Here is a 20931-nt window from a genome sequence, read left to right as displayed (position 1 = left end):
CAAGGCGAAAGTGCTAACCACTACCACACTGCAGCCCCAAAGCATTTATAATATTATAAGTAATCTACAGTATTATTCAGTTCAGCCACATTGTCTCAGCTTGTCACGCCCCTCTGGCTGCAGCAAGCCGGCTCATCAGCCGAATGACTTACGGGTGTGTTTTTCCACACAGCCAGAGCAAATCACAATCAGTGCGGCATTTAAGCCTGACTCTCGGCACAGTCCGACGCTGCATTATTGCCCCACACTCTCCACCATGTAATGCTGCTCCGGCGGACGGCCCGGGGGCCGGACAGACAGGCGGGGCTGCTCCGGCGGACGGCCCGGGGGCCGGACAGACAGGAGGGGCCGCTCCGGCGGACGGCCCGGGGGCCGGACAGGGAACTGGGTTGGAGGCCGGACTGAGGGCCGGCAGAGACGGGGGTCCTCTGGGGGCGGAGCCGGGTCCGGTGGGTCCTCTGGGGGCGGAGCCGGGTCCGGTGGGTCCTCTGGGGGCGGAGCCGGGTCCGGTGGGTCCTCCGGGGGCGGTGCAGGAGGCGGGGCGTCGACCACCGCGGGAACTGGAGGCGGGGCGTCGACCACCGCGGGAAGCAGAGGCGAGGTGAGGTCCAGCAGACGGGACAGGTTCATTGGCATCCGCAGGAGTTCCAGGAGTTCGCAGGGTAGATAAGGAACCAACTCAGGTCTCTTTGCAGCCTCCTGGCGGGCCAATGACACCACACCCTCTCAGATCTCCTGTCTATCTGCCTTCACCCACATGCGCAGTAGAATGAAGACACCCCTGATGTATTCACGGACCTCAATAGACTCAAAAAAAAATGGAAAAGGGGCCAATGGGGAACAGGGGTAGGTCCCGGTAATCTGGGGTATCCACCGGGTTCTTTGGAGGCTGGGCCGAGGTCTGGTTCTGGGGAGCTGAGGACTGGGTCTGGTTCTGATTTGAAAGAACGGAGGTCTGGTTCTGGTTCCGGGGAACAGAGGTCTGGTTCTGGGGAACAGAGGTCTGGTTCTGTGTCGGAGTCTGGTTCTGGGGAACAGAGGAAAGGAAGATGGCCCCCATGTGGACGGGAGACGGAGGTTCGGTGTGCGGTCTCGCCGAGGCAGAATCTAGGGAACCATGGTGCCTCCTGGTATTGCGCCCCCGGTGACCAGTTCGCTTGGTGGCTGGTTCCCTAGCAGGCAGGGGGACAATTTCGGGCTGGCTCTCATATGAGAAGCTGGGGGGAGGCAAACCAAGGGCTCGGTCCAACAAAACATCACACAGTTCTTGAGAGGAAATAGAAAAAGGCTGAGACTGAGTACCTCTCCTCCGGGGTCCATGCTGCCTCTTGGAAGGCGGTTTTATTGCCAGGCGGGTTCCCCAGAAGGGAGAGGATGTATCGTAACCAGACATGGTGGCTGGGGACTAAACAGGATGGTGTGGTCGCTGGGGAAATCGGGAGGCAAGATGAGGAGCAGAGCAGGGGGGGTTCTGGTTGTGGAGATGGCGAAGACTATGAGGGGAGAGGGTTGGTCCAAGCCCTGGTAGTGGGCTCTCCGGGTCCGTTGTTGGCCAGATTGTTCTGTCATACAACGAGCGGGTTGGACCCGAGCAGAGAGCCACACTACCATGGCTGGTGGAACTGAGAAGGAGTTTTATTGTTGGGGGGGGGGGGGGGGGGGAATAATGGCACGGTGGGGGGAAATCCAGGGTGTAGGACCGGCTGGTGTAGTGGGAGGGTTTGGCCAGAAACGGGGGGGTCCAGGCAGGGACAGAAGGGGTCCAGGTAGGAATGGGGATCCAGGCAGGGAAAAACCGGTGATGAATGGTCTGGGGAGAGCCAGAGGGGAAGGAGGATGGCGGGGGATCCCGGACAGCTGAACTGTGTGAGGAGCAGGAGAAAACAAAGTAAGCAAAAGCAAACTTAAACAGGTCTTTACAGAGGGCTAGAGAGTGAACTGACTGTGGTGTCTTGGTTCAACAATCTGGCAGGAAATGGAAGAATGAGCCGGTTCTTATTGCAGAGGTGTGTAATCAGGTCGATGATCGTCAGCTGTCCGGGAGCCGTAGAGGTGGTTGATTGCCTGAGTGGAGTCAGCTGGGAAGCTAGACTCCACTCAGGCACCGAGCTGCAGGGGGAGAGACAGGGCAGAGGAGCAGATGGGAGACAGCAAGACAGACAGGGCAGAGGAACAGGAGAGGGGGAGAGATGGGGAAAAAGGTATTTGGGATGCAAGATGGGAAAGACAGGGGATGAGAAGGGAGCTCTGACACAGTCAGTCCCTCCAGTTCAGTCAGTCCCTCCAGTTAGTCGTCCCCGTTCTGTTCTGTCCAGTCAGTTATTCAGTCTAATCCAGTCCAGTCCAGTTTGTTTCCCAGTTCAGCTAACTGTCCAGTCCGGTTCTTGCCTAGTCCAGTCCCCAATTCCGGTCCCGTCCCTGTAGGGGTGCACGGTCCCAGTTCCAGCTCTACCCCTGGAGGGGTGCCCGGTCCCAGTTCCAGCTCTACCCCTGGAGGGGTCTCTGGTCCCAGCTCCACCCCAGGAGGGGCCTCCGGTCCCAGTTCTGCCCCCGGAGGGGCCACCGGTTCCAGTTCCGGCCCCAGAGGGGCCCCGCCGTCGCCGGTTCCCGGTCCGGCCGCCAGCCCGACCCCCGGAGGGGTCCCACCGCTGCCGGTTCCCAGTCCGGCCCCTGGAGGGGCCCCGCTGATCCTGCCGTCGGTTTCCAGTCCGGCCCCCGGAGGGGCCCCACCGATCCTGCCGCCGGTTCCCAGTCCGGCCCCCGGAGGGGCTCCACCGGGCCTGCCGCCGGTTCCCTGCCCGGCCTCCAGAAGACTCCAACCTATCTACAATCCCTTGATGTTTTCCCGCCCACCCACCCGATCCCAGCCCACCCGTCCCTCGGGCCGCCCCCAGAGCAGTCCCGCCTGTTGGACTCCTGCCGGTCCCGCACTCCAACCAGTTCTGTGTGCGCCAGGAGGCGCACCTTATGGGGGGGGGGGGGGGGGGGGGGGTACTGTCACGCCCCTCTGGCTGCAGCAAGCCGGCTCATCAGCCGAATGACTTACGGGTGTGTTTTTCCACACAGCCAGAGCAAATCACAATCAGTGTGGCATTTAAGCCTGACTCTCGGCACAGTCCGACGCTGCATTATTGCCCCACACTCTCCACCACGCCATGCATCTTGCTACCTGCTCCACGCCGTTTGCCGTCTCTGAGACGTCACCTCCCTGGACTCTGCTTCTCCCCGGAGTAATCCACGCTACGCCCTTGCTCCTCGGACCCTGTTGCCCCTCACGGATGAAAGTACCTGCTCCCCCGCCATCGTCTCATTCCCCGCCGGCTCAGTCTGCCCTGTCCATTCCTGTCCCCCATAATCCAGACTGTATGTAAGCCACCATCCCTCTCTTCGGTTGATTTAGCTTTAGTTACTCCTCGGCCTTCTGGTCCGTCCTTTGTTTAGCTAGTTTTGTCTTATTTTATAGTTTTTACCCTGGCCCTCGGGTCATCCTTTAGTTGGTTTAATTCTGTTTAGTTTTCCTTCCAGCCTTCTTCCCTCCTGTTTTATTTAAGACGTATTTCTGTTAGAACTACCTTCCTAATTTAATTAAAATCATTATCAATTCACCCCGCTGTCTCCGCCTGCTGCATGGGTTCACTCTCTGGTTCGTGACACAGATGTCTCTCTGTTATCTGACATCTGTGGAGGTTTTTGTGCAGCTGCTTCACTGACTTCACTCACTGTGTCTCTACGAGCACAATAATAAACAGCAGAATCTTCTGCTGTGAGGCTCCTGATCTGCAGGTACTGAGTGCTGCTGGACACATCTTGAGTAAAAGTGAATCGACTCTGAAAGGAGCTGGCATAGGTGGGAACAACTGTATCTGTGTTTAACCACCCAATCCACTCCAGAGCTTGTCCTGGCTTCTGTTGTATCCAGTTCATAGCGTAACTTGTCATAGTATAACCAGATGTTGCACAGGACATCTTCACTGTCTCTCCAGGTCTTTTCAGCTCAGAGGGAGACTGCTCCAGTCTGATCTCACTCCAAACACCTGGAAGCAATGTAAGAAATCATCACCCAAATATTTATCATTTAAAAACATACTTTTACTATGTAGCGGCAAAATATTTAATTTCTTACCATGAATATTGATCAAACATAATAAAATCCAGGCAACTCCGTGTTTCATAGTGAAAAACTGCTGATAGATTTCTGATCCAAGTCTTTCTCAGATTAATGAGACTGTGTCAGTTGTTCTTCCTCATTTGACAGTTAGTGAGTTTATGAGGAGCAATAAGTTTGCATAGACCTCCCTCTACAGGCTGAAAATGGAAGTATGCAAAAATCATTCGGGTGACTTCTGCTTATGTTGTGAAAAATTTCTGAATGTTGGATCCACAGACACAAGATATCATATTTTAAACATGGATGGAGTTTCTATTAATTTTACTTTCAGTTTTCCAGCAACAAAACCTGATCTTTGCCCAAACATAAAATTATGTTGTTTTCTTGTGCCAATCATAATCACTTGTGACTTTAAAAATACACATTGTAAAGTGTATGCATGGAATTCAAAATATATAGAAAATAGAATGTTAAAGGTGACCTAACTAATACTTATATATTAGTTAGTATTAGTTAAGAAAAGTTGGAGAGGAATCAGATTTTGCATCGACTCCTCGTGACATGGACGAGATAACTGGACTGTCTGGTATCTGTACAGTTTATGTAAATAAATGTAAATATTAAATTCATATCAGCCAACAAATTAATGTTTCTGATTTTCAAGCAGCAGACATCACTGTGATAACACATCTGGAAAACATGCAGACAACTTTGAGAAAAGAAAAAAACAACCTCTGTCATCCAAGTTCAGTCTCATTCTCCCTCATTCAACACACCACAGCTCCTTCAGGATGCTGCTGTTCATCTTTTCATCTACTTGCTTCTGTAATTTCAGACATGAATGATTTTAACATGCAGTCACTGCTAATGATCAATACATTATACTCCAATGTGACTGAAAATACATGTTTGTCCAGCTCACTCATTACTTATTATGGAAGAAACATTAGTTCAAAAGAATCAGAAAAACTGACATATGGATTGTTCTTTATGAAGAAGTGATAACAATAAGATCATTTTGACCATTTCTTGTTGATACATTCTTTATTATTTGACAGGTTTTATGATTTACTATGATGGAAGGAAAATTAAACATGAATAAAAAGTAAACAAATGGTGAATTTTTGGAGGATCAGACCAATGTAGGATTTTGTTCAGCTGAACAACAAGCTGCAGTCAATGTGGGTGTTGAGTGCAATAATAAAAAAACAAACACTTCTGTAATCATGAGTTTAATGTTAACAAATAAACTTTAATGAAGAAGCTGTGTAGAGTCATAAAATGTAGATGAAGACATCCATGTAAATTAAACTGTAAAATCAGGTAAAAGATTATTTAAAAAATAAAATTAAAAACAGAAAAATAAAAAATTTCCAAAATATTTTAAATATATGTTTAAAAATAAAGGATTAAGCATAAAAATATGTTAACAGACCAAATGAGGACTTCTGTAGGTTTTGTACAGCTGCTAACACAACTTCAGTCACTGTGTGTCTTCGAGCACAATAATAAACAGCAGAATCTTCAGTCTTCAAACTGTTCATCTGCAGATACAGCTGCTGTACGTTGTTGTCTCTGGAGATGGTGAACCGGTCTTCAACTGACTGAGAGTAGTATTTGTCGCTACCACTAGGATTACTGATGAATGCGATCCATTCCAGTCCTTTTCCAGGAGCCTGTCTGATCCAGGCCATAGCATAGCTCCTGAATGTGAATCCAGATCCTGTACAGGTCAGTCTGTGGGATTCTCCAGGTCTTTTAACTGCTGATCCAGATTCTGTCAGAGTCTGACCATCAACACCTGTTAAACCAGAAAACAATGCATGTAATGTAGTACACTGGTGGCACAAATGAAAAGCTGTCACATCAATATCAGTGAAAATGTTCACCTGTCCAGCAGAGAGTTAAAAGCAGCAGAGCTGTCCTACAATCCATCATGTTAAACTGTGAGTCCACTGTTCTCTGTCATCCTCACTGCAGTCACAGAAGTAGAAGACATTTGTGTTTTGCATGGACTCCTCCTCACAGGAAGGACAATATTTAACTATCACTGACTGGACTTTTGTTCACTAAATTTGCTAGAGTAAAGTTATTCCTTCAAAAGTCCTGTCTCAGTGTTTAACTTTAGTTTCTACATAAGGTTGACAAATACAATGAGTTTGTTGTTATTAAGGACAGTCTGCATCATGTACATATAGCAGTTTATCTATTAGTTTTCATTCTTAATTACCTCCAACATGAATATTTTTATTTAATCATTAATTAATATGTGACACCTTTCTGTAACAAATACTGTAAGATAAATGTAATACTGTTGAGTTTCTACTGACAGTAAGTCCTAACATGTTCAGTACAGCAGAGAAGAACATTTCAGGAACTAAAGTGAAGAAAGCTGTTCAGAAGAATGTTTAGGCTTTACTAATAGGTTTGGGAAAATATATGCAAATCCCCAATAAAATGAAGACATGAAACGATATCTTTGTGTCAGTACAAGTGAAAGGAAATGTAGAATATGTTACTTTGAGTAAAGCTAACAGACTTTTTATTTTCTCTGCAGTTAAAGTCAAGAACTATGTTTGACATCAACTGTCCTCAGACAGGATGGAGTTTGAACTTGTCCCTCAACAAAATCTGACCTTGAAAAGTTTACGCAGGTATATTAAGTTTTGTTGACACCAATCATAGTAAATATTGATTTTAAAAACAAAAATCCATCTAAAGTGTTTGCAATACATTACATTAAATGATCAAATCCTCATGAGATCCAGCTTCCAGCAGCTGTACCAGACTTTTACAGAGCATATGATGTTGTTCAGGTGATTAGAGCTCTTTTGTTCTTAAACACTGTATTCAAACTGGTCAAACTGAAAATTAAGAGAAGATACAGAATAAAAGCTGCATTAATCATTCATGTTTTTTTTGTTTTGTTTTTAGAAATGACAACATAAAAAGCAGCTAAAATCCTCCTCTCTAATTATCTTGTTCTTTATTGTTTTACACGTTCATTGACAAATAAGCTGCTACTTTGTTTAACAATGAACTGATCTGAAATCATTCCTGGTCTGAGGGCTCCTCCTCTGGTGGCTTCATGTTACAAGTGTTCAGACACTGAGGGGTTTTTGTTCAGGTCTACTGATCATTTGTGTCACTGTGGCTCTAATACGTACACAGTAATACACAGCAGAGTCTTCAGGCTGCATATTCTGTCCTGTTATTGTCACTGTTCCTGCAGAAGTGTCTCTGCTGTAACTGAACTTGTTCTTCAGAGCATCATTTTGAGTCAAGCTTCCTCTTCCCCACATGTGGAAAATCCATTCCATTGCTTTTCCTTCACGCTGTCTGATCCAACCTGTTGCATAGCTGTTAGAAGTCACAGAATAACCAGACTGTTGACAGGTGATGGTCAGAGTCTGTCCAGGCTGCACAAGCATTGAGTCTGGCTGGATGAGATCAATACTGTTCACACCTGTGGAGACACAAATCAACATTATCTCCAGCATTCATCATATTATTGAGTGTTTGTAATGTGTTGATGAGTGTGAATCCAGTGAAAGCTCCTCACAGGATCCAGCAGCCAGCAGCAGAATCAGAGCTGCAGAGAACATGTTGATGTTGGAGCTCAACTGATGTGAGCTCTGGTTTCCTCTCACTGACACAGAAACACACACTTCCTTTTATGTGAGCTTTATTTGCATATTGTTGAATAAATTCTATTCAAATCAGGATCAAACAGTGCGTCTTCCAGAGTGACCACACTAAAACATTTAGCACAACCTCTAATGGACCATCCAGATGGTTGTTTACTTCAGGTTAATGTAGAAAAACTGAATGTTGTTTTTAAAGGAAAGTTTTCTCTGTGGTTGATTTTCTGCTGTTATTATTGCAGTGAGTCATGATAAACATTCTGACACCAGACTGATGAACTTTATTGATGTTTTTCATTAATAATTGTCCGTTATTCAGCTGAAAAAGTGTCTTTTAAAGCCTGACATGCTTCAGTGCTTCTCACTCAGTGATGGTTGTTGTTCACTTTTTGTACAGCGTTGTTGACTCTTGTGTCACTGTGTCTCTCGTGCTCAGAAATAAACTGCAGAATCTTCTGGTTTGAGACTCTTCACCTCTAAATACACAATGTTTAGAGAAGTGTCTTTGGTGATGGAAAACTGTCCTTGGAGACTTTGAGAGAATATCGTTCCAGTTCCACCGTCAATGCGTCCGATCCATTCCAGTGCTTGTCCTGGTTTCTGACGGATCCAGTGCAGCCAAGCCAGAGAGAGTCCTTGAACTTTACAAGACAGAGTGACTGATTGTCCTGCTCTGCTGACCAGTGGATCTGACGAGGTGAGGGACTGACCCCGAGCAGCTGAAAGGACACAGAGTTTAGATGACTGCAGCATCTGCAGATCATTTTCTTTTCCTCTGCAGATCCAGACTTGACTTACCTGAAATGAGAGCGACAAGGAAGAGACTTTGTAAAAGTGTCATGATGAAACCTCAGCAGAGACTGTGAGTGTAAAGGCTCATATGAAGGTTATATATTTATGTATAGTGCAGGAAGAATGGGTGGAGATACAGTTCTGAAAGATCAGAACTATGAGAGGGAATCATAACCTCCAACAATAGAGATATTTTTTATTTGAACAGTTTTTCATCTGTGAGGAAAAAGAGGAAATTTTGGATTAACTTTATGTGAAAGAAACATCAATGGTGCAGCTGACTGAGGAGTGAAAAACATGTTTGATGTCAATGTAGATCTTTTAATTAGTCCTGGATTCAGTGTCATTCAGTTAAAATCAGTGAGAACAGCAGATATGTGTGTGCCTTTATTGTGGGAGAGAACAGAGAAACTTGTCACACTCTGGCATCTGATGTCTTAAATAAAGAAACTACAGTATTCATTTACACTTTTGTTTTATTGCAGCTCACTCATCCAGTCATTCATCACATCCAGACTTGACTCCTGCAACAATCTTCTCTTTGGTACAACATCCAAAACACTCAAGAAACGTCAAATACACCCAGAACTCTGCTGCTCACCCACTCACACCTGTGGTCACATTAATTCCATCCTTCAGAACCTCCACGAGCTCCCTGTCCTCTAGCGAATCCACTTCAGAATCCTCCTCATCACCTACAAAGCTCTCTACTACCTGGCTCCCCCCTACATCACTGAACTCCGCACTGGGACACTCTCACCCTCCACTCTGCTAATGCCAGCCTCCTATCTACCAGACCTGGGGTCCATCACTGCTCTTCTCATCTGAAAATCACTCCCCAGAAGCATCAGAGAATCCCAATCACTATATTCAAGAAAACCATGAAGAAACATATTTTCAACACTGCATACAACTCATAAATCTCCTTCAATATATGCTCTTTCCTCAACTAAAATCATTACTTTTTGAAAAATATTTTTTGTGTGTTTTTCACATTTGAAACTGTAAAGGGTCTTAAAAATGCTATTTAAGTATGAAGTATTATTGTTATATAATCTACAGTGTCACTGAGTTCAGCAAAACGCTCCAGTGTCTCAAATGTCACTTTGCTATCTGACATCTGTGGAGGTTTTTGTACAGCTGCTAACACAACTTCAGTCATTGTGTGTGTCGAGCACAATAATAAACAGCAGAATCTTCAGTCTTCAGACTGTTCATCTGCAGATACAGCTGCTGTACGTTGTTGTCTCTGGAGATGGTGAACCTGCCTTGGACTGACTGAGAGTAGTAGATGTTAGCACTGTCATATCTGATAATAATATTTATAATAGTAATATTTGCTGCTTCCACCGTAATCAGTAGCAGCGATCCACTCCAGTCCTTTTCCAGGAACCTGTCTGACCCAGTGCATCCAGTGGTTACTGAATGTGAATCCAGAGGTTGTACAGGTCAGTCTGTGGGATTCTCCAGGTCTTTTAATGACTGATTCAGATTGAGTCAGAGTCTGACCATCAACACCTGCAGAGACAAACAAGAAAATGGCCACTTGTTGTAAATTGGTAACTTTGTGAAGACGGATGATCAAACCAACATCAGTGAAAGTCTTCACCTGCCCACAAAATGATAAAAATCAACAATGGTGTCCTCAAGTCCATCATGTTAAACTGTGTGTCCACTAGTCTCTGTCATCCTCTCTGCAGTCACATAAGTAGGCTGAAGACGCTTTACATTGACTCCTCCTCACAGGAAGAAAAGTGCTGGAGTGGGCTTGGCCTTCATCTTTGTCATATATGTTGAACTTGGACAGATGCAGTAGTTTAATTCAAAGTTCGATTTGTGCGAAATTTATGTGATTGATAATTTAACAATTTTTTGCAATTTCTATTGTGAATTGAGGTTTAATTTGGCATCTTTTCCTCTTTGCATTAGAAAAACTGGAGTAAAAACTGTCAACATCCACAGAATCACAACAAACTCCACAAAACTATCAAATATACAGATTTTATTGTATTCTGCAGTCAACTTTTCCTTAATGGATATCAGAATTTTCAATTAGAAATTGTTTTTCCATCACCTTTGACACGAGAAATTGACTCTGCACTTGTCAGTTAGAACCTGTGATTGTGAATTTCTGTGGACACAGAAGTTACTATTGTCTCCATCATTCATGTGATTATTTCCTGAGTCTGTGTGAAAGAGTCTCACAGGATCCAGCTGACAGCAGCAGCATCCAAAACATTCTGTCCTTGTTTAACATTATATGACATCATATTAAATGAAACAGTAAATGCTGCTAGAATTACATTTAAAATTCTTGCTCATGAATAATAAATTGACAAACTAATTATATGTTGATGGAGGTCGTTTGAAAGATCACTTTGCTATTTGAATTAATATGAGAGTGGATTTTTCTTTTTCAGAAGTCCTGTGAGCTACTAATGGAGCAAAGATTCACAGGAAAGAGAGTTTTACTGAGTGAACTGATCTGAATTCATTCCTGGTCTGAGGGCTCCTCCTCTGGTGGCTTCATGTTACAAGTGTTCAAACACTGAACTTCTTATTAATTGTTGGTGGTTTTATCGACGTGCCATTTGGGAATTAGTCACTAAAAAAATCAAACAAAAAAAACCTATGGAATATTTAGGCAATTATTTTACTGTACCCTGATAATTCACTCAATATCAGCAACTCCTGGACAGGTTGATACAAGACAGTCAATAAAACAGTAAGACACCATTATACTAGAGACTGGTCCTGAATGCAGCATTTCGCTCAATCTATTACTGCTAACCTGGGGTTACATTAGTGGTCATGGATGAAGATGAACTAAATAGTGCATTTAGGTTAAGATACAGCAACCTGACAAACAGATTTACTGAAAATATATTAAGATATTATGTAGAATATGTGCTGAGGGGGTTTTGTTTATTTCTCAGGAATGTCTTTAAAACAACTAAAACGTCACTGCTTACTAAAAGGACGGATCAAGTGAGAGTGAATTATCTGAACTGAGGATGTTTTTCATGTCTGATGAGGACTGTAGGTTTTTGTACAGCTGTTCAACCAACTTCAGTCACTGTGTGCCTCGAGCACAATAATAAACAGCAGAATCTTCAGTCTTCAGGCTGTTCATCTGCAGATACAGCTGCTCTTTGCTGTTGTCTCTGGAGACGGTGAACCTGCCTTGGACTGACTGAGAGTAAAAGATTCTATCACTGTCAAATTCGATGATAGCGATCCACTCCAGTCCTTTACCAGGAGCCTGTCTGATCCAGGCCATCCAGTAGCTACTAAATTCTATTCCAGATGTTGTACAGGTGAGTCTGTGGGACTCTCCAGGTCTTTTCACTGCTGCTTCAGACTCTGTCATGCTCCAACCTTCAGCACCACTCCAAACAAACACAGCAACCACCAACAGTGTGAGCTGTCTGTGATCCATGTTGACAATGTGACTGATATGTCTTCAAGTCTGTAAATGTCCTTTAAATAAACTGAATCCACATGAAAATGCTTCCATGAGGCTCCTCCTGCATCAGTCAAATCAGAGGGCAGGTCTATAATCAGCACAACATGAGATTCAACATCATTTCAACAACTCAGCAGCTAAAAAACATCTGTTTCCTCCATGATATTAGAGTAATGAACATTTTGCATTATTTCATTTTTCATCTTTGATGTCTCATCCAGCAGATTCTGATAAATATTTATTGATTTAGGAGAGTAATATTGTAACCTTTAGTTGACTTTTGACATGAAAGTAAAACTTAATTAATATTTTCTCAAAAATATAATAATGAAGAAAAATAACAACACTATACATTTCTTAATTGAAATTATTTAATTAATAGCAAATGAACTGACAGCATAAAAATGTAAATGAATGATTGAGTTGGTTTGAGCTGGTTGAAGGACTGGATTCTTTAAGACCTTCAAAGGTTTCAGTATCAACATTTTGTTTTTCAAGTCACAGACTTTTTGAGAAACTTCAAACATTAAGAAATTAAACAGTGAGGAACTGAAACTAGTTTGACTATATACAAAATGCTGATGCTGTAGTGGACAGGAAAATATCTGCTTTCTAATCTGTCAAATCATCTCCACAAAACAGATCTTTGTGTCACATTTTAGGATTTTAAAATAAGTGATTTTATAACAGACATTTAGTAGCACCAGGCTAAAATAAATCATTTAAAATTTGTAAGGATTGTTTCAAATGTTACTTTTAATATTATTTTATTATACCATGACATTTCACTCATTGTAGCCGCAAGGGGACACAAGCCAGTGTCTTATTGTGCCGGTCTCAAGCCCGGATAAATACAGAGGGTTGTGTCAGGAAGGGCATCTGACGTAAAACTTTGGCCAAATCAAACATGCCGATCAAATGTGTCACTTCGAGGCCCGGGTTAACAACGACCGCCATCGGTGCTGTCGACCTACAGGGTCTACTGTTGGTCGAAGAAGGAGGGGAGGAAGGTGTGTTCGTAGGAAGAGAGAGAAGATCAACACCAAGAATCTAGGACTGAGAGTAGGGACTTTGAATGTTGGAGCTATGACAGGAAAAGGTGGACATACTTTGTGTCCAGGAGACCAGGTGGAAAGGTAGTAAAGCTAGAAGTTTAGGAGCAGGGTTCAAGTTGTTCTATCATGGTGTAGATAGGAAGAGAAATGGAGTAGGAGTTATCTTGAAGGAGGAGTTTGTTAGGAATGTCCTGGAGGTAAAAAGAGTGTCAGATCGAGTGATGAGCCTGAAGCTAGAAATTGAAGGTGTGATGTTCAATGTTGTTAGTGGGTATGCTCCACAGGTAGGATGTGAGCTGGAGGAGAAGGAGAAATTCTGGTTGGACCTTGATGAAGTGATGCCGAGCATCCCTAGAAGTGAGAGAGTTGTCATTGGTGCAGACTTCAATGGACATGTTGGTGCAGGAAACAGAGATGATGAGGAGGTCATGGGCAGGTTTGGTATCCAGGAGAGGAACGCAGAAGGACAGATGGTGGTTGACTTTGCAAAAAGGATGGAAATGGCTGTAGTGAATACTTTCTTCCAGAAGAGGCAGGAACATAGGGTGACCTATAAGAGTGGAGGTAGGAGCACTGTCAAGTGGGGCCTAGTTATTTGAGATCCCAGGAGCAACCACCACCTAAATAAAAGCTTTAAGCAGACCAATGAAAAGTTAAAATGAGAAACTATATAAGTTAACCACATGATTATGCTTATGCTTGATGCAAGAATGATTTTAATAGGCTGATATATATTCTGGAAATGATGATTGCTATAGAAGAGAATGATTTAAAATAAGTTATTTGATCATGCTAAGAAAAATGATTTAAAGAAGTGATTCAGTGTAACAAAGTGAGTTTTGACTTGAAGTAATCTGTGCTGTTCTGAGCTGTATGCAGACAGGATGGGAAAAGCAGAAGTCTCCTCAGAAATGAGGAACTTGGAGTTTCCACAGGATGACAGGATGGGCTCAGGCCTACATTGTCATGACAACTGAAGTGTGTGTAACAAGTGGATGTGTTAACAGAAAAGATGGAAAGAATGATGTATGCGTGATAGGAAGAAGGTTGTGTCTTAAACCTATGAATTAATTACCTGGGCGTACCTACTAGTTAGAATTGTGTGTAGAAATGTGTATGTGCTAAGCTGAAGTCGAACTAGGGTATAAAACCCAGAGACACAGACACTGAATTGGGAGTTCTCCCCTGGAGGGGGGAGATGCTGCTCGCCGGAGCTGCCGGGGAGCATCGCCAGAGTTCTGAAGAATCTTCACCGGACCCTTTTGCCCAAGAGACGTGAAGACAACGCAGGACTTAGGCTCCAGAGTTCGCTGAGAACATCGTTGGAGGCAAAGTCTTTGTCTGACTTTGTTCAACAAGCGAAGACCACACTTTGCCAGACAGAGAGTCCTGAGAGGTCTGCAGTTGTCCAAAGAGATGAAGAGAGGCAAGCACCCATGGCATCCAGAGAGGCACAGGAGGCAGCAGCAGAGGGCTGCTCCACTCCAGGGGCTGGAAGACCCAGTGACCCACCACAGCCTGATGAGACGGGGGCTTTCCACCACCACCATCCGACTGAGAAGACAGCTGAGACGCCCGCACTTGTGTTCCAGCTGCTACTAAAGATAACTGCCAGACCAACGATTGGCTATCGGGACCTTTCCACTCCCCCTGCCTATGAAGAACACCCTCTGCCCACAAAGAAGACTTCGTACCGAGTCTACTGGTCCACGGAGGAGTTCAACTAGACGCAGGTCAAGACCGGGCGTGGCAGCTAAGGCCTGGCTGTCCGCTCTCTCTCCTAAATTTACTAATTAGAGAAGATTCTTAGGTACGCTCAATTTAGTTACTTTAGTATAATTTATAATCAGAAATAATTAAATTGTTTAATCATGAATTGATGCTGTGCCCTTGCTAAAACTTGCTTAATAAAACGCTATATTGCATTTAAAGAGAAGTCTAATGAAATGATTATGATTCACCTATTCTGCAAAGTGGTAAAAAGTTAAGTTGATTGTGTGCATTAAATCTAATGGTTCTTAAAGGTTACTTTAATCCAACTAGTTATTTAAACATTACCCCTGAGGTTAGTTTTCCAAACCTCTAAAACGAACCTAGGAATATCAACAAGTGCCACAGTTTTAAGAGGAAAGCTGTCGTTAACAAACGTGGTCAATAAATCAATTCTACTACTTAGGAGGGCTGCTTAGTAAGAGAGTATTTATTGGAGTAAGAGGGGTAAGACGTTTGGAAGAAGACAGTTAGGACCTAGGCGAGTATTCCTCGACACCAGCTTAATTATTCTGCTGAAACCTGTTAGGTGGAATACTAATAGGCAGATAGAATCTAACCCTTTAAACGGAGAGCTGGTCCTGATTTAACCTGAGGCAAGGGTTAAAGAAGGCTATACTGAACGACAGCACACAGGTAGACTACATCTTGTGTAGACGGTGTAATCTGAAGATTAGTGACTGCAAAGTAGTCGTAGATGAGAGTGTAGCCAGACAGCATAGGATGGTGGTGTGTAGGATGACCCTGGTGGTGAAGAAGATGAAGAGGGCAAAGGCAGAGCAGAGGACCAAATGGTGGAAGCTGAAAAAGGAAGAGTGTTGTATGACTGTCCAGAGGAGAGAGAGTGAATATATTGGTAGAAGGATGCTGAGTTTCCCACTGCCAGGCAGAAGGCCTAAAGGAAGACCAAAGAGGAGGTTTATGGATGTGGTTAAAGAGGACATGAAGGTAGTTGGTGTGAGAGAAGAAGATGCAGCAGACAAGGTTAGATGGAGGCAATTGATTCGCTGTGGCGACCCCTGAAGGGAAAAGACCATGATATTTCACTCATTATCAGTGTTGGTTTCCAGAAACTCCTGTGCATGTAGATAAAACAAATAACAATAAATAAATAAAATTAATAAAAAAGTTTCCATTATACTGGAGACTACATGTTTACGAATCTGTTCCTGCTAACCTGGTGTTACATTAGTGGTCGTGGGTGAAGATGAACTAAATAGTGCTTTCAGGTTAAAACTCTGAATCCAGACAAACAGTTTCAATGACAAGATATTAAGACATTATGTAGAATATTTGTGTAAAACAACTGAGATGTCATTGCTTACAAAGAAGATGTTTAGGTGTGAGAGAATTATCTAAATGCTGGAGTATCTGTCCGCAGGACCACAATAAGCCGTACACTCCACAGAGCTGGGCTTTATGGAAGAGTGGCCAGCAGAAAGTCATTATTTTCAGCTAAAAATAAAAAAGCACGTCTTGAATTTGCAAAAAGGCACATGGGAGACTCCCAAAATGTATGGAGGAAGGTGCTCTGGTCAGATGAGACTAAAACTGAACTTTTTGGTCATCAAGGAAAATGCTCTCATCATGCCAAGAACACCATCCCTACAGTGAAACATGGTGGTGGTAGGATCATGCTGTGAGGATGTTTTTCAGCAGCAGGGACTGAGAAACTGGTCCGAGTCGAGGGAAAGATGGATGGTGCTAAATACAGGGATATTCTTGAGCAAAACGTGTACCAGTCTGTACAAGATTTGAGAGTAGGACGGAGATTCACCTTCCAGCAGGACAATGACCCCAAGCATACTGCAAAAGCAACACTTGAGTGGTTTAAGGAGAAACAAATAAATGTATTGGAATGGCCTAGTCAAAGCCCAGACCTCAATCCCACTGAGAATCTGTGGTCAGACTTAAAGATTCCTGTTCACAAGCGCAAACCATCAAATCAGAAGGAGCTGGAGCAGTTTTCCCATGAGGAATGGGCAAAAATTCCAGTGGCAAGATGTGGCAAGCTCATAGAGACTTATCAAATACAACTTGCAGCTGTGATTGTCGCGAAAGATGGCTCTATTGACTTTAGGGGGGTGAATAGTTATGCACATTGATGTTTTCTGATATTTTGTCCTATTTTTTGTTTGCTCCACAATAAAAAAAATAATCACATCTTCTAATTTGTAGGCATGTTCTCTAAATTAAATGATGCAAACCTTCAAACAATCTATTTTAGTTCCAGGTTGTGAGGCGACAAAACATGAAAAATGCCAAGGGGGGGTGAATACTTTTGCAAGGCATTGTATGTTTCTGTTAATTCATTAAAGTGGAGAGTGAATGTAGACTGCAGAGAAGTCCAGTTGTTTAAAGTTAAAGCTCTGTTATTCAGTATTATAATAAATAACCCTCACACACTTTATAAATTGTCTGCAACACAAATATGTATTGGATGCTCACATGTTCTGGGAGACAAACATGAATCAAGAAATTTGAGGTACTCTTCAATACAAACAATATTATGATTCATTTTTGGTGATGGAATTCATTGCAGATGAACTTAATGTAATATATTAAAATTTATGGCAAGAAATAAACACCAAAAATAATAATAAACTCAGTATATCTGTCAGAAATCGTGTAAATTTTAAGTTAATAAAGCAGGGAAACCTTGTATAGAGCTCCTTTTTTGAAGAAGAAAACATTTTGACATTTAAAGACTGTTACACATTTCCTTCAATACATACAGAATTAATAGTATTTATATAAAAAAAAAAACTGTAAGCAACCCATGAAAACGTTAACTGTCCTGCATTATAAAGTAGAATGTTTATTAGACAGACTGATTTATCAGCCAAACATTACAAACTATTCCAAATGATAAATTGACACACCAGAGCAATTTTCACTTCACAATTTAGCACAGAATTTTAATTGTCTGTTGACCAACTTTCAGCACTTTTTTTGCACACTGAAACTTGAGTCTGAACGACAAAATCTCCTGAACAATTAAGGTTAAAATCCTGAAATGTTCACTTTTATTTCTCATAATGTCCTTGGTTTAGATTGGACAAGTATCAAAAAAATCTCTGATTATGAATGAGTTGAAATATGACTAAAAAGATTCAATCTGTTATGAAAAATTCCATCTTTCAGCACATTAACAAAAATATTAATAATTCAGAAGTCAACTCGTAATATTTTCTGAACCACATGTAGCTGCATGTCACAATAAAACAAAACTAAACACACAGAATAGTTTTGAAATGTGAAATAGTTGGTCAGAAAAATGAAAAGAAGAACGTTGAAAACTGACTGAAGAATATTCATAGATATCGATCCAAATAGATCAGACTTGGGGAGTTTCAAACTGTTTTTCCAGATTTAATTATCTGTATTTTTTTAAGAATGGGAATATTTTTTCATTTCCTGCCACACTTTGTAGGCTGGAGAAAAAGATGAACTGTTGCCTGGTTTCTGAATTCATGTAATTATTGGAAGAGAAGATACAGAATAAAAGCTGCATTTATCATTTATGTGTCTTCTTTTCAGAAATGACGACATAAAAGCAGCTAAAAATCTGCTCTGTAATAATTTTGTTCTTTCCTGTTTTATACTTTCATTGATAAATAAGCTGCTTCTTTCTTCAACAATGAACTAGTCTAGAATTCATTCCTGGTCTGAGGGCTCCTCCTCTGGTGGCTTCATGTTACAAGTGTTCAGACACTGAGGGGTTTTTGTTCAGGTCTACTGATCATTTGTGTCACTGTGTGTATCTGGCACAGTAATACACAGCAGAGTCTTCAGGCTGCATATTCTGTCCTGTTATTGTCACTGTTCCTGCAGAAGTGTCTCTGCTGTAACTGAACTTGTTCTTCAGAGCATCATTTTGCCGAAGTGCACCTCCACCCCACTGATGCACAATCCAGTCCATTGCTTTTCCTTCACGCTGTCTGATCCAACCTGTTGCATAGCTGTCATCAGTCACAGAATAACCAGACAGTCTACAGGTGATGGTCAGAGTCTGTCCAGGCTGCACAAGCATTGAGTCTGGCTGGATGAGATCAATACTATTCACACCTGTGGAGACACAAATCAACATTATCTCCAGCATTCATCATATTATTGAGTGTTTGTAATGTGTTGATGAGTGTGAATCCAGTGAAAGCTCCTCACAGGATCCAGCAGCCAGCAGCAGAATCAGAGCTGCAGAGAACATGTTGATGTTGGAGCTCAACTGATGTGAGCTCTGGTTTCCTCTCACTGACACAGAAACACACACTTCCTTTTATGTGAGTTTTATTTGCATAATGTTGAATAAATGATATTTAAATCAGGTATAAACAGTGCATCTTCTGGATTGACCACTCTAAAATTTTGCACAGAATCCAATGTACCATCCAGATTTATGATATCATTTTTATCTGTTGGAAAAAGGAGGAAAGTGTGGATTGACTTTCTCTGAAAGAAACGTTAATGGTGCAGCTGACTGAGGAATGAAAAACATGCTGTCAGAATAAATCTTTAAATTAGTCCTGGATTCTGTTAAACTCAGTGAGAACAGCAGATTTGTTTGTCTTTTATAGTGAGAGAGGAAAGAGAAACTTGTCACACACTGGCCTCTAATGCCTTTAATAAAGAAATTCATCCACCACTCTCTGTACACCGCTTTATCGTCGCAGGGGGTGCTGGAACCTATCTCAGCTGACTCAGGCGAAGGCAGGGGACACCCTGGACAGGTCGCCAGTCTGTCACAGGGCTACATATACAGACAAACAATCACACTCACATTCACACCTACGGGCAATTTAGAGCCATCAATTAACCTCAGCATGTTTTTGGACTGTAGGAGGAAGCCGGAGTACCTGGAGAAAACCCACGCATGCACAGGGAGAACATGCAAACTCCATGCAGAAAGATCCCAGGCCGTGATTTGAAGCGGGGATCTTCTTGCTGCAAGGCGAAAGTGCTAACCATTATGTCACTGTGCAGCCATAATAATGAAATTACAGCATTAATTTATACTTTTCTATTGTTCCTCACTTCAGATTTTACATGAATATTCTTGTGTTTGGGTAGTGTGCCCTTTATTTTGCTGCTTCATTCTTATGGCAATTATTTCAGTACATTGTAGTGTTAAATTGTTCTTAAAAACTTTTCTATCTAGAGACAAGCTGAAAGTGTAATTCTCTCTCAGGAATTACAACAGACGTAAGTGCTGTAGGTTTTTGTACGGCTGTTCTGAGCACAATAATAAACAGCAGAATCTTCAGTCTTCAGACTGTTCATCTTCAGGTACACCTGCTGTACGTTGTTGTCTCTGTTGATGGTGAACCTGCCTTGGACTGACTGAGAGTAGTAGATGTTAGCACTGTCATATCTGATAATAATATTTATAATAGTAATATTTGCTGCTTCCACCTGTATCAGTAGCAGCGATCCACTCCAGTCCTTTTCCAGGAGCCTGTCTGACCCAGTGCATCCAGTGGTTACTGAATGTGAATCCAGAGGTTGTACAGGTCAGTCTGTGGGATTCTCCAGGTCTTTTAATGACTGATTCAGATTGAGTCAGAGTCTGACCATCAGCACCTGCAGAGACAAACAAAAAAATGGTCACTTGTGAACTTTGTGAAGACGGATGATCAAACCAACATCAGTGAAAGTCTTCACCTGCCCACAAAATGGTAAAAATCAACAATGGTGTCCTCAAGTCCATCATGTTAAACTGTGTGTCCACTAGTCTCTGTCATCCTCTCTGCAGTCACACAAGTAGCCTGAAGACGCTTTACATTGACTCCTCCTCACAGGAAGAAAAGTGTTGGAGTGGGCTTGGCCTTCATCTTTGTCATATATGTTGAACTTGGACAGATGCAGTAGTTTAATTCAAGGTTTGATTTGTGCGAAATTTATGTGATTGATAATTTAACGATTTTTTGCAATTTCTATTGTGAACTGAGGTTTAATTTGGCATCTTTTCCTCTTTCTTACATTAGAAAAACTGGAGTAAAAACTGTCAACATCCACAGAATCACAACAAACAACACAAAACTATCAAATATACAGTTTTTATTGATTTCTGCAGTCAACTTTTCCTTAATGGATGTCAGA

General features: G+C 42.4%; 2 gene segments (V, D, J or C); both read right to left on the bottom strand.

Annotated features, from left to right (window-relative positions):
* LOC127531713 (Ig heavy chain V region 23-like) overlaps window positions 1-20931 on the bottom strand; it is a 43415-nt gene that overhangs the window by 14021 nt on the left and 8463 nt on the right.
* On the bottom strand, window positions 18587-19042 carry LOC127531716 (immunoglobulin heavy variable 2-26-like). The segment is given in 2 exon segments: window positions 18587-18903; window positions 19000-19042. Coding segments are annotated over 2 exon segments (360 nt in total).

The sequence above is a fragment of the Acanthochromis polyacanthus genome, chromosome 21, assembly GCF_021347895.1.
Source record: "Acanthochromis polyacanthus isolate Apoly-LR-REF ecotype Palm Island chromosome 21, KAUST_Apoly_ChrSc, whole genome shotgun sequence".
Lineage (NCBI taxonomy): Eukaryota > Metazoa > Chordata > Actinopteri > Pomacentridae > Acanthochromis > Acanthochromis polyacanthus.
Note: the sequence above shows the minus strand (reverse complement) of the source record. Positions and strands in the feature narration are given on the sequence as shown.